The 12,392-nt window shown below is 42.2% G+C and overlaps 1 protein-coding gene across 12 annotated transcripts in view; it reads right to left on the reverse strand.

Annotated features, from left to right (window-relative positions):
- Positions 1-12,392, reverse strand: part of DAB2 (DAB adaptor protein 2) — a 408,449-nt gene that overhangs the window by 29,480 nt on the left and 366,577 nt on the right. For 9 of the 12 annotated variants that reach the window (XM_069627172.1, XM_069627179.1, XM_069627177.1 and 6 more), the window contains one exon: positions 8,608-8,690. In XM_069627172.1, coding sequence (XP_069483273.1) covers positions 8,622-8,690 — 69 coding nt within the window. In that variant the 3' untranslated portion in view covers positions 8,608-8,621. Of the gene's footprint in view, positions 1-8,603; positions 8,691-12,392 lie in introns of all 12 variants that reach the window. The other 3 variants (XM_069627176.1, XM_069627175.1, XM_069627173.1) reach the window with 1 other exon arrangement.

Raw genomic sequence — 12,392 nt, forward strand, 5'->3', positions numbered from 1 at the left:
TGGTGTTGTAACATTGCTAACTCCATTTACCCCCTTCAGGTACTCCCCTTTACTCCTTCTAGGTACTGTAATGAGTTATGGCATGCATGAGTATTAATCATTTTACTATGTACTAGAGGTTGTGGGGATTACGCATACGGTTCATGTGTTGGCATTTGGGTCTTGATAAAGAATGTGTAAAAGGATTCTTTTTTATTTAAAAAATATATTGTGTGTTATGGTTTACATTAAAACCTTTCATAATCAAAATTTCAATTTGAGATCATAAAATGCATCCATAATTCGTGGTGTAATATATGCTCATAGAAAGGCTACAAAAGCGAATTTCTTAAAAACCCATGACTTAACTCGCTCTTGAAGACTCAATAAAATTGCAGTAAAAATTGATTTTTACTCTTGTCTCGGGTGTTCTTTTCTTCCCACCCCTTAAACCTTTAGGCAATAGGCATACCTTGAGTAACATCTCATAACCATTAAGTGACGCAATCAACACCTGTTCAACAACCCATCCCCTGAATTTGATTCGTACCAGATCATCTGTTTCCAAATAACCTGGCTCTCCGATACTCCATGCTGCGATGGCTTCCTAACTTTCCACAACCCAGCACCAACAAGACCAAAGGGAAGACCATCATCATGTCTGTTAACGCTAATCAAGATCGACCCGGCTTGGTCCATACTTCAAACCTCAAATATCAACCGTGGATACAAAATACAGTCATAAAAATAAAAGGAGGCCAAAATCCTGACTCCTCAAACCTCCAACATGAAAGAAAAATCTCAATTCTGAACCTCTATTGGAACCCCGCTGCAATCAACAACGAAGCCTTCCTAGATGGTGTCTTTCTAACAATGGACAACCTCATCATCAAGCATGCAAGAATCGAATTCATACTATGCGGCGATCTAAACTTCCACTTATGGCACAATGACGGACAACCCATCCCAAACGGAAAACTAACAATCCGTGCTAAAAGATGGACAAAAGAAACCAACATCCGAAATCTCGCACTCATCGACTACCCCACGGACGGGACAAACAAGCTCCTACCCACCTAGTCCCGAGGCAAATCGTCCGCCATAATCGACTACATTTACCTCTCAAAAGAACTGAGAGCCACAGTAGAAACAGCCAGTATAATCACAACATCAAAGAGCGACCACAATCAGCTCGTCATACACGGACAAAATATTCTGCGACAACCTCAGCCCAATTGTCCTATTCCACTAGAAGTCTGCACAGCTGGCAGAAAACTACGTATAACTCAACAAGCAACAATTTCACTCACAACTCAATTCCTGCAAACTACTCTCCCTGACGATCAGAAATTAAACTATCAGTGGTTACTCCAACCCTACTACAAGCAAACTAATCAACAAACCATGAAGATCCATCTACACTCCTAAAACAAAGAGTTGACTGAAAGGAAAAGGACGCTGAGAAACACCGTGAGACAACTAAAGAAAAGGAAAGACAAAAACTTGCTCACCGAAATAAAAGTGGCTAAACAAAACTACAACAACTGGGTTAAAATGCATCGCATGACATTACTACAAGCAGATGCAGAGGCAATCCTAGAAACCTATAAAACGCACAACCTCAGAGACCTATGGAACTTGTTGAACAACAACTCAGCCTATCAACAAAAACTGACAGGAAATGTGACAGAACAACGATGGATCCAACACTACAAGAACATATACAAAGCCCGGCCCTCAGAAACCGAAAAAGAATCACAGACACAGAAGACAAAATGGACAGTAATCTGCGACCACCAAGACATTTTAGACATGATACAAAAACTAAATATATCCCGTGCTCCAGGCCCTGACGGGACCTCTAACGCGATGATCAAGAAAGATCCGCACTCATGGGCCAACCTTATGAGTAACATCATGACACTCATAAACAAGCTCAACCGGATACCTCTGTCATGGAAAACTGCAACCATTGTACCCATCCATAAACAAGGACCTAGAAACGATCCGACGAACTTCCGCCCAATTGCACTACTTGACCCCCTGGGGAAGCTGTTTGCATCCATCCTTCTAAAAAAACCTCCAACAATGGGCATCTGACACACAACGATTCTCAACAAGACAAACTGGCTTCAACCCAAATGTGAGTACAAACATCAATTTACTTTTGCTAAATCTGATAAAACGCGAAGCAATTCACAACAAAATAAGAATCTACGCGGCCTTCATAGACCTTCACATGACCTTCGATGGAATATCTCGACAACAACTATGGAATAAACTTGAAAAATGGAAATGTCCAAATGACATCTTGGGGCCAATCGGACAACTCTACTCAAATACCTCAATAACAATAAGACTCACAAGAGAAGGCCATACAACACCGAAAATATCCACTGAAAATGGACTAAAACAAGGATATCCTCTAGCAGCTACATTATACAACCTCTTCACCGCAGACATCGAGATTCATCTCCAACCAGATGCCCTGAACCCCCCAAAGGTCAACTCAATAGCAGTAGAAATTATGACACATGCGGACAACATCATCCTGCTGGATAAGACACCCTCAGGCCTCCAAAACAGTCTCTCACAACTATACCAATACATGAACCTCAATGAACTTACAATCAACACAAAGAAGATGAAAATCATGCAACTGAGCAGAACATCCAACAAAAACAGAAAACAACTAAAAATCTATTTAAATGGTAACCAACTAGAAGAAGTAACCACATTCAAATACCTGGGAATCCACATAAATCAATTCAAATCCGAAAAAAAAGAATGGACAGCGAAACTGGAACAAAAGATCCAATCTCTGGCAAGACAAGGATGCATGCTCCAGCGAAAGTACGGAAAATACTCATTCAAACCCATAACAACATATTACAAACAAAGAGTGATTCCAACAATAGTTTATGGAACAGAAGCAATGATGAATGCCACGGATTACGACTGGACAAAACTAGAAGCTTCCTTCTGGCGCACGATATTGCAACTGCCACCTTCCTTCCCCATGCCCAGAATCAGACACGAAGTAGCAGTACAATCAATCAGCTCAATTGTCCTGTGGAAACACCTCGATCTATACCGCAAGCTGCTCACGGACGAGAAAACACTGGCAATCCAAATCCTAAGATCCCACCACGGAACAATGAACAACGCAATGCTTGACAAGTGGAAAGACAATCTTGAACTACTCATGATAACGGAAGAAATCTCCCATGAAATGCTCACGTTGCGCCCTCCATACGCAAAAATAAAATTGATGAGAAATGATTGGATAAAAACCTCCGAAGAAAAAACAAAATAGAGCCTGAATATACAATGTAAAACAGACATTAGATCAATCAACAAACTCCCAGCCTACCTGACCATCTTTCCTGACACTAAAATGCGAGCAATATATCTGAAAATCCGGATGAACACAATACCAACACACTTCTACTTAGCAAAAACAAGACAAATCCCTACAACAGAACATTTTTGCTGCTTCTGCTCAGACACACAGAAATCAGAAACACTCTTCCACCTACTAATGGAATGCAACGATCTTTCTGAACAAAGATCTAGACTTGGTTCGTACTGCAAGATTAGAGAACAGACGATGGAGACAGAAGAAAGATGGACGGAGATGCTCAATGGCAGATCAAACAAACTCATTCTCACAATATGCCAATTTCTACAAGAAATACTAAACCTTGACAAACTAAAAGAAAAACTTTGCAAAACCTGAGACAAATGAAAAGTTTAAAATTAAACTATAACATTTAAAAAAATTTAAAAAAATTAAAAAATAGGCATACCTTTCACTTAGGAGAGGCAAGGCTCTGCTCCTGGACATTTACTGTTTTTGAACTTGCACTGTGTTCTACTATGTGCCATGTTTAAGTAATATTTGAATAACTAGTCACTTAATCTATGTGGGGCAAACTGTGCACATCCACCAGCCTTCATAGCTCCGTTGAGTGGAGCCTGACTGCTCTACCATAGCAACCAATAGGGAGAGTTTGGTATTTATTTTGGTTGGAACCTATGTATCATTAGACTGGTTTCACACCCCTCCACAGAAGTTTCTGGAAAAACATCTGAAACAAAATTAAAGAGTATGTACTGCTCAAGTATGATCTTCTTTATTGTTGTAGTCCCATATAGCTTGGACTAGTGGATGCATGCACAAAACATTATAAATAATAATAATAATAATAATGATAATAATAATAATATAATCATTCTTCTGAGGGTCCTAACTGCCTTTCAAATGTTCTGCTCTAGCACTGGGTAGTTCCATTCCCTGTTACCCATACATAATGAGCAGGAGACTTTGTCAATTGTACTTGAGGTTTCCTGGAAGCTATTCCTTTTTCAGGAAATGGATAAGTTAGTTTGCAGAATGTAACAATGCACTACATTGGCAGGGTCGACAGGTGTTGCTCATAGCATTTAGCATAATCTGAGTCATTAGTTTAGCTTTCGTAAACAATGCTCAACAATTGATAACATCCTGTTACTAATTATAATGATTGAGAGTGCATGGTCGTGCAGGCAACAGCCGTTATACGTGGTGTATGTTGACTTTAGCACTACTTTTGATACAGTGAATCGTGGGACACTCTGGAGGAAACTGGCTGACTGGGGAATACCTCTGAGACTATTGAACAAGGTTTGTACGCTTTACTCTGATACTTCTGTTAAGGCTAGATTGAATGCGAGAGGTGGCTACACAGAAAGGATCAAGGCCCACACCAGCCTTAAACAGGGGTGTATCCTTGCCCCTATCCTATCCAATCTTTACCTGGCTGTAAAGTCACCAAGTATCTGGAATCCATTGACACCTGTCCACTCAAGTTAGGAGATCTGAGGATCTCCTGGCTTGGGGGTACGCTGATGACCTTATTCTGTTAAATTTGACACCTACAAGATTGCAAGGACTTCTTACTCAATTATCCTGCTTTGCAGTTTCTCGCAATCTAAGATTAATTTGGCAAAAACTAAGATCATGGTGTTAGATTGTCATAATAGGAAAGCTGGATATAAATATCAGTGACGGTTACAGGCCTCCCCCATATAACTGGTTTACAGTTATGATTATCTGGTGGTCGTCATGGAACCTAAACTCAATTGGGGATTGCATATGGAGGAATTGGATTTGGTAACCATAGAGCAACTGGGCGCAATCAAATATATAGGAAGATGCCACTCGGGGTATTCTCTTAGCTCTTTGGTGAAGGTTTATCAAATGAAAACCCTCCCTAAGTTAACGTATGGGGCTGTTGCTTGGGAAAGAATGAGGGCAAAAGGTCTCGCCCGAATGGAAAGTTGTGCCGTGAAGTCACAGCTGAGCCTACCCTCTTCATTTCCCAAGGAATTTCTCATGACAGAGTTTCATATAAAAACAGCACACGTGACGATTAGCGTTCAGATTGCCAAGTGTTTCTGGAATATTAACAACCCAGGACACCGGCAATGGCACAGTGCCTTGTCACAGGAAGCAAGGAAATTGGTGGAACTTGGTACAGTAACTACAGCTCCAAAATTTGGAAAGAGGGCATTGGATGGGAACATGCCCAGGGTATTCACAGTCATGAGCGCACCATGCTAAAATTTCAAGAAAGCCATCAAAACGTATAATAATAATAATAATGTAGCTTTTATATAGCGCTACGAACCCTCAGGTATCTGAGCACTGCTTATTATTACCCATGGTGTGTGGTGCTTATTTATCGACCTGCCAGGATTTGAACCTGCGTCAGCAGGCGCTGCATAGATGTCAAAGCGAGCGCTCTACTCGCCGTGCTATTGGACCGGACATCTCGTTATCTCATTCACATAAGTAGAGAACAAAATTGGATTGAACTATCCACAAAGGTAAACGGTGAGGATGACATTCATGGCTGTAACCTGTTATCATACAACAGGTTCTTATATAAATTCCTTCCCTAACTCTCTCGTAAGACTAAAATTCAATGTGGTTGTTAGGGAGTTTTACGCAAGTTGCTGTTTGCGACAGAACATGGAAAAGCACACATTAGGTGAACAGGGTGACACTTCTTAGTTTAGGCCTGAACCACACATAGGTTTGGTAGACTGGTGAGAAGCGAGGCTTAGTCTAAGGAGGGAGGAAGGATGTAGTGAGGTACAAAGAACTCAGAGCATACACTTAGTACAAAACAAACATTAATACACTTAGAAGTTATATAAAACAATATGAATTTATTATATACACTAAGGCAGAGGTGATCATTAACAAGTCAACTAAGTACTTTAAAACAGTAGAACAATATAAGATCACTTTCTAATATTATTTAGACAGTAAACCACAGTTGTAATAACTTTAGAATAGCTTTGCTAGTAACACATCTCTTAGTAAAACTATCTGAAATATATTTGCAAACTGTTCCAAACTTGCATAATTTTTGCTAACTTTATCCCAGCATATCTTAAAAAGTTCAACCCTATCTTATGTGAGTCTCCCAGTGTTCAGCTGGGTCACTGGGCCACCACTGGCCAGGGGTGGAGTTGGAAAGGCAGAAAAGCAGGGTAAAAGGCTCAGTATTCCAGAGCCCAGCAATAGTCTCTTTCAGTATTTCAGGTAAATAAAGTTAGTTTTACAAAGGCAAGGGAATCATGGTGTTCCCTTGTAGGCTTTCCCCAATGACTAGTGTCCTAAGGCAGGGTTAGAGTACAATGGGTTATCCACCCCAATGCAACTCTATGGGTGACCTGGTGGGTTGCAAGATAAAGCTATCTGCAGCCCGCAGGATCACAGGATCAAGCAAACAACCAACAGGTAAGTAGGACCAGGGGTAGGACTACCTTTTGGTGAAAAACCAGTCGCTGCAGGACGATTCCAGCAGTGAGGCGACAGCCGACCTGGTCACTGGTTTCTCGGTCTTGCCGACAGAAGAAAGGGACTTCAGTGGATCTGGCAACAGCTCTTGTGCAGACAGACCACCAGCACCAGATCTTCTCAGTTCTGGTTTGTTGGAGCCTTTTCCAGGCTTTGTTGAAGGATGGTTGTCATGGCGGGTGACACTTCTAGGTTTCTCTGTCTTTGTCTCAAGTGGGGGGACTTTTGGTAGCTGCATCAGGTCACTGCAGGCTTAGAAGGATGCCCACAAAGTTTCAGGTAAAACTGGACTTCAGGAGACGATGAACAGCGATGCAGCCGAGGTCCCAGGGTATTGGCAAATTGCAGGCTGTGGAGTTCGCAGCTCTTCAAGGGATGGCACAAAATGCAGTCCGTCCTGGGACTGGTTAGGCGCACCAGTCCAGGGGAGGAAGATGTCATCTTCAAACCTTCCTTGTTGCTTAGAAGTTGATGTTGGGACAGCAATAGGCTGGCGGTCGCTGGAAGTTGTTGTTGTCATCCTTCTTCATTCTTCTTCAGATGCTTCTGTTCCAGTGGTTGACTGTAGGTTTGAGGTCCAGGACCTCTGGATTTATGCAGGAAATCTGGCTGAGTCCACCAATCGTATCCCATGCACCATTCAAACTTGGGGATGGCTGTCCAATGAGGACAGCCAGCCTCCCAGTCTCAAGTGGTTTCTCTCAGGAACACTGCAGGACAAAGGATAGGGAAGTTTCGGTTGTCCTCCTCACTTCCTGTCCTACCAGTCATTCAAAGGGTCCTCGCAGGCTTTCAAAGGGAAGTCCGGCAAAGACAAAGGGACAAGAGGACTCTCCTCCACCTATCAGAGTAGAGGTCGTCGTAGGAATGGACAGGCCATCTTGTTTACGGCATAAAAAAGACCAGACACCATTTTGGGCAAATAGTGTCCTTTGTGCCCCCTACTGAAACTGCGAAGACAGTCTGTGATGAAAGTTCACAAAAGTTGTGTAAAAGGTACACTGCCACCAGCCTAAACTGATAGGTCTGTCACAATAACCAAAATGTTACTGGAGAGTCGAGAAAAGGGATACATTGGGTCTCAGCACTCCACATAGGGTGGTGTGTGCTGAACCCTCAAAATAAAACACAGGTTGGATAAAAAGTATCCCCCTGCTTTAGTAACTTTAAGGGTTTGCCAAGAAAAATAAAAAACCTTCACAGGGAAACTCTAGGTGCCTTCAGCAACACTGCACAGAAAGTGTTGCCTGCTGCTTTTGTAAATTGTAGATTCCTTTAACATTGGAGGAAAGCATTACTCCACAAAACAATACCCAAAAGAGGTAAAAAAGGATTCCCATGATCAGAGTAAAAGAATGAGCGAGTGTGCAAAAAGGTTCCAACTCACTCAGGAGAATCAGTAAAAAAATCAAAGAGTCCAGGAGAAAGTGCTGGGGGACTCACAGGTGGAGGGAATTTACAGTGGTCAATACATTAGCGGTTATGGGAGCAAGGAAATTAATTTGTATCTACAGCATGAATTCTTGTTTTATTTATTCATATTGTTGGTAATATTGTATTAGGGTCGAGTTATTGTAATATTTGGATGTACTAGTCGTTATGTTTTGGAATTATAAAAAGCCTAGTAACTGCATTATAATAAAAGAATATATACTTAATCTGAGTATAGGTAGGAAACAAAAGCTCATGGAGACGCCAGTAGATCTGACCCCTTCTTTTGCACGGATGTTCTTGTGAAAGCATTACATTAAAATTAATCACTAATACTTACTTACTCAAAAAGGTGCTTTCATGCAAATGGATTTCCAAAAGGGTCCCGAAATGCAATAGAAGCGGGGGGCTGCTGGGGCACCGGACTCTGCAGGATGTAGAGACAGAAGTGAATTCACAGCAGTACATTTGCTCTATGGTTTATCTCTACAGCCACGGTGATTATACTCTTGATCTACCATGACTAATCCATGGAGTGCATGCAGCAGTTCTTGTCAGCACAGTACAATACATGTTTTCTATTGGCTATCCTACATGATGATGGATGCCTAATGCAGGTGAAATAATTAGCAGCTCTCCACTAAACACTCTGGATGATCACTTAATTTATAAGACAATAAGTGCCAGGCCCAAATATTTTCTAGCACTCCTGTGTCAAATCGGGGCGGGCAGCTAACCGCCGACTGTTGACACCACTCACAGCTGCTTCATACAGTGTTAACACATTTGGAGTTAAAGTTCCGGCTCCCACCAGTTCATTGAGGGTGATGGATGCACTTTGCGATTACCAATCGACATAACAAATTAGTTGTAATTTGAAAAATAAAATGTTTGTGTTTCTTTAAAACACATCACCGTTAAATTTTTTTACTGATCCTATTTGTGACAAGCGGAACACGTTAATCAACTATTTAAAGAACAAACATATGGTACATTGATGGGCAAATGCAAGCAAAATCATCAATGAACTGATGAACTTGCCTGTCAAACACTGCAGCAGGACCTTCTTGTATAGGGGTGGCACTCATGACAGGCATTCCCGCTTTGATATTGGCCTTTTCACAGATCTTGCCCCTGTGTCAAATCGGGGCGGGCAGCTAACCGCCGACTGTTGACACCACTCACAGCTGCTTCATACAGTGTTAACACATTTGGAGTTAAAGTTCCGGATTTTCACAGATCTTGCCCCTGTGGTAGGAATGCTGGCTGGTGATCTTTCTGTTGTTGTCAACCCAGTAGATAATTAGGCCATGCAGCGTGAGTGGAACAGTGTGCAGAGAATCTGTGATCACTGCGCCGCCTGTAATTCCGCCAATGAAAATGCTGATGACCATTACGGCGTGGCACAGTGATCAGATAGATCACTGTGGCCGCATCCCCCTACACCACTCCCCCTGGCCACTTATCTTAATGGCGGCACACACGGAAGTGTGCCGCCGACTTCCCTCGATCCCTGTGGCATCAGTTCCCACCCACTATGTGGGTCAGTGCTGGCTCTGCAGGGTCCCTTTTTTCCATTCTTTTTTTCTTTCTTTAAATGTTCTTGTCCACCGCTCTCCATTTAATGGAAGCGGGGGACACCCCCGCAACCCCAAACCCCCATTAACACGATTACGAGGAACAGGGTACACCCCGGCAACCACTGCTTCCCTTAGTCGCAGTAATGGGGGTTGGAATGTTTCTACTGCGCAAAGGGGTATTTTTCGTACCAGGCAACAGTGTTGTCGCAGTAATGGTACGGTTTCTGCTGACAAGGCCAGCATTAGTGCCCAGCATTGTCACCTTCCAAATACTTGTTATTCGTGAACATTAATAGCGCTGCCCTGCCTACATGGGTCATCAGGTTCCTGAATAACAATGAGACAGCCCAGGCTGCAAAAGACTCTGACTGAATGACAGTTAAAATAAGAAAGTTGGCACAACACCACAAGAATTAATCCGAGATCAGAAATAAGTGCCAATGCTCAGAAATAAGTGGCAGGGCTGAGCCCCGGCAACCCCTCCAGCAAATGAAGCACTGCTGATGTAGCTTAATAATGAAACTGAGCCAACTGAAAGGATGAAGTGGTGAGGTTATTGTCCACATAGAGACAACTTGAAGAGGATAGGAAAAAGCATTAGATTGATTACTATTCACCACGTTCGGGATGGAGAGAGAGTGCCTTGTCCACAGGTGGGTTCCCTGTAACATTGCACACGTTATCTGTAAACAGTTCACCATGTGGCAGAATCTGTATATGGAAATCCATCCACAACTATGCGTTGTTTTGGGGCTCAAGCTGCACACCTCGTACCTGCAATGACTGAATTGTACCCCTTTGTTAAGGCAATGTGGGCTCTGCAGGACTCATGATATCAGACTCACATAGGACCTGCTTCACTAAGATTTGCACTGGAGTCAGGAGTGTGGACCCTGAGCATCTCAGATTTGCATTTTCCAACCTGATTTACAAAGCTTCAAGATGGAGCACATTTGGAGATACATTTGTGTGCTGTCCTCGGGCAAATATTTGGGAAGCATATGAGAATGCAGAGATGCCGAAGGCAATTTTAGGTCAGAATAGCGATTCGCTTTTCTTTGTGAAAATGAGACACATTTGGAGTTTTTGGGGTATCCCTACTTCCCCCACTCATACCCTGGTAGACTTTCCACTATATTTCGTCCATATTGCATTGTCTCCTCTTTTTCCCTCCTTTCCACTGAACTTCCACGGACCCCATTGGAAGGAAATGGGATGGATGTTAAGCAAGGGCATACAGACGAGATGTGTTATTTGGGGTTTCTACCAATCCCTTGACTGCCTACGGTGATGCTAATCACTATACCTATTCCCAACAACTGCCCACCCCGCTTCCTACCCAAAACACACCATTTTGGGATCTCTTTAAGCTAGCTCTATCATGCAGTATTATCAAGTTATGAGCTTTTTAGGGGCTGCCATTATCTTTTCACCCAGACTAATTGCAACAGTAAATTAGCTCCTCGTATGATACAAATGCCTTCACAAAATGTGCCTTAAGCCACTTGATTTATGAGCAATATGTGAGTCCTCACATCTTTGCAATGCATTCCTATTAAAAACTGTCATTGGTTATATATTGTATATATTATAAATAAATAAATAAAAAAAATAAACTGTCATTGGCAAGGCTAGAGCTTTTGGATCTTTTATTGGCATTAGATGGCCATTTTGCAGGCAATGCCAGGAAGACCATCAGGAAGCTTTTCTGCTTTTGCTGTAATGGATTTGTAATGCTGACTTTACACAGCACCAGAAATATCGGATTTGCTTCAGTTTTTGGGTTTCTGAATCAGATATAGGGGAGCCGTTGTGAATGTTAGACGCTCATGTGCACGTCTTTGCTAATCCTATGTAATGGAGCAGGTATGAATGTAAGATGCCTACTGGCTCCTCTCTGTGCATCATGCCAGAGATGGTGCTACACTTGTTATATATGTTTGTTTTAATGAATCAAATGGTTTGACCACCTGCAAATCCATCCTGTACAAATATTCTAGAATTGGTGAAAATGTAACAATGACATCTGCAAGGGTGCAGAAGTACGAGTCTAACACAGTGGTGGCATGCTTGTTTGCAAATACGTTTATTTATATATGAAAGTAAAGAAAAGGAAAACCTACCATGCCCCATTTCTACAAGGGGTTGCCCTACTAAAAAAAAAAGACCAAGTATTCTGTCAGGATGTTCAATGGATCTAGATTCAAAAGTTCAGTTCATGAAGAGAAAACACATTGAGTGGATCTTTAACTTAAAAGTTAGATGCCCATCCAAACACATACAAAAGCACAGTTCCCAAGTATGGGGGGGGGGGAGGGGGTGCCTCTTCCCCTGTTTTTTCACAAATTACGTCTGGGTTCACTATCCTGCCAGACTTGACTGTAGGCCTTCTTATCGCAAAAAAATACAGTTTCCAAATATCAGGGGAAGGGTTTCTTTCCCCTGTTCTTTCGCTGGTTCACAAATGCAGTATCAAGTCTGGTTCACTAGACTGCCAGACTTGACTTTAGATCTTGGTAGATCTTGGTATTCCAGAACGGGCTTCTTCC

This window comes from Ambystoma mexicanum, chromosome 6p (genome assembly GCF_040938575.1).
Source record: "Ambystoma mexicanum isolate Mex_15411 chromosome 6p, UKY_AmexF1_1, whole genome shotgun sequence".
NCBI classification, from domain to species: domain Eukaryota; kingdom Metazoa; phylum Chordata; class Amphibia; order Caudata; family Ambystomatidae; genus Ambystoma; species Ambystoma mexicanum.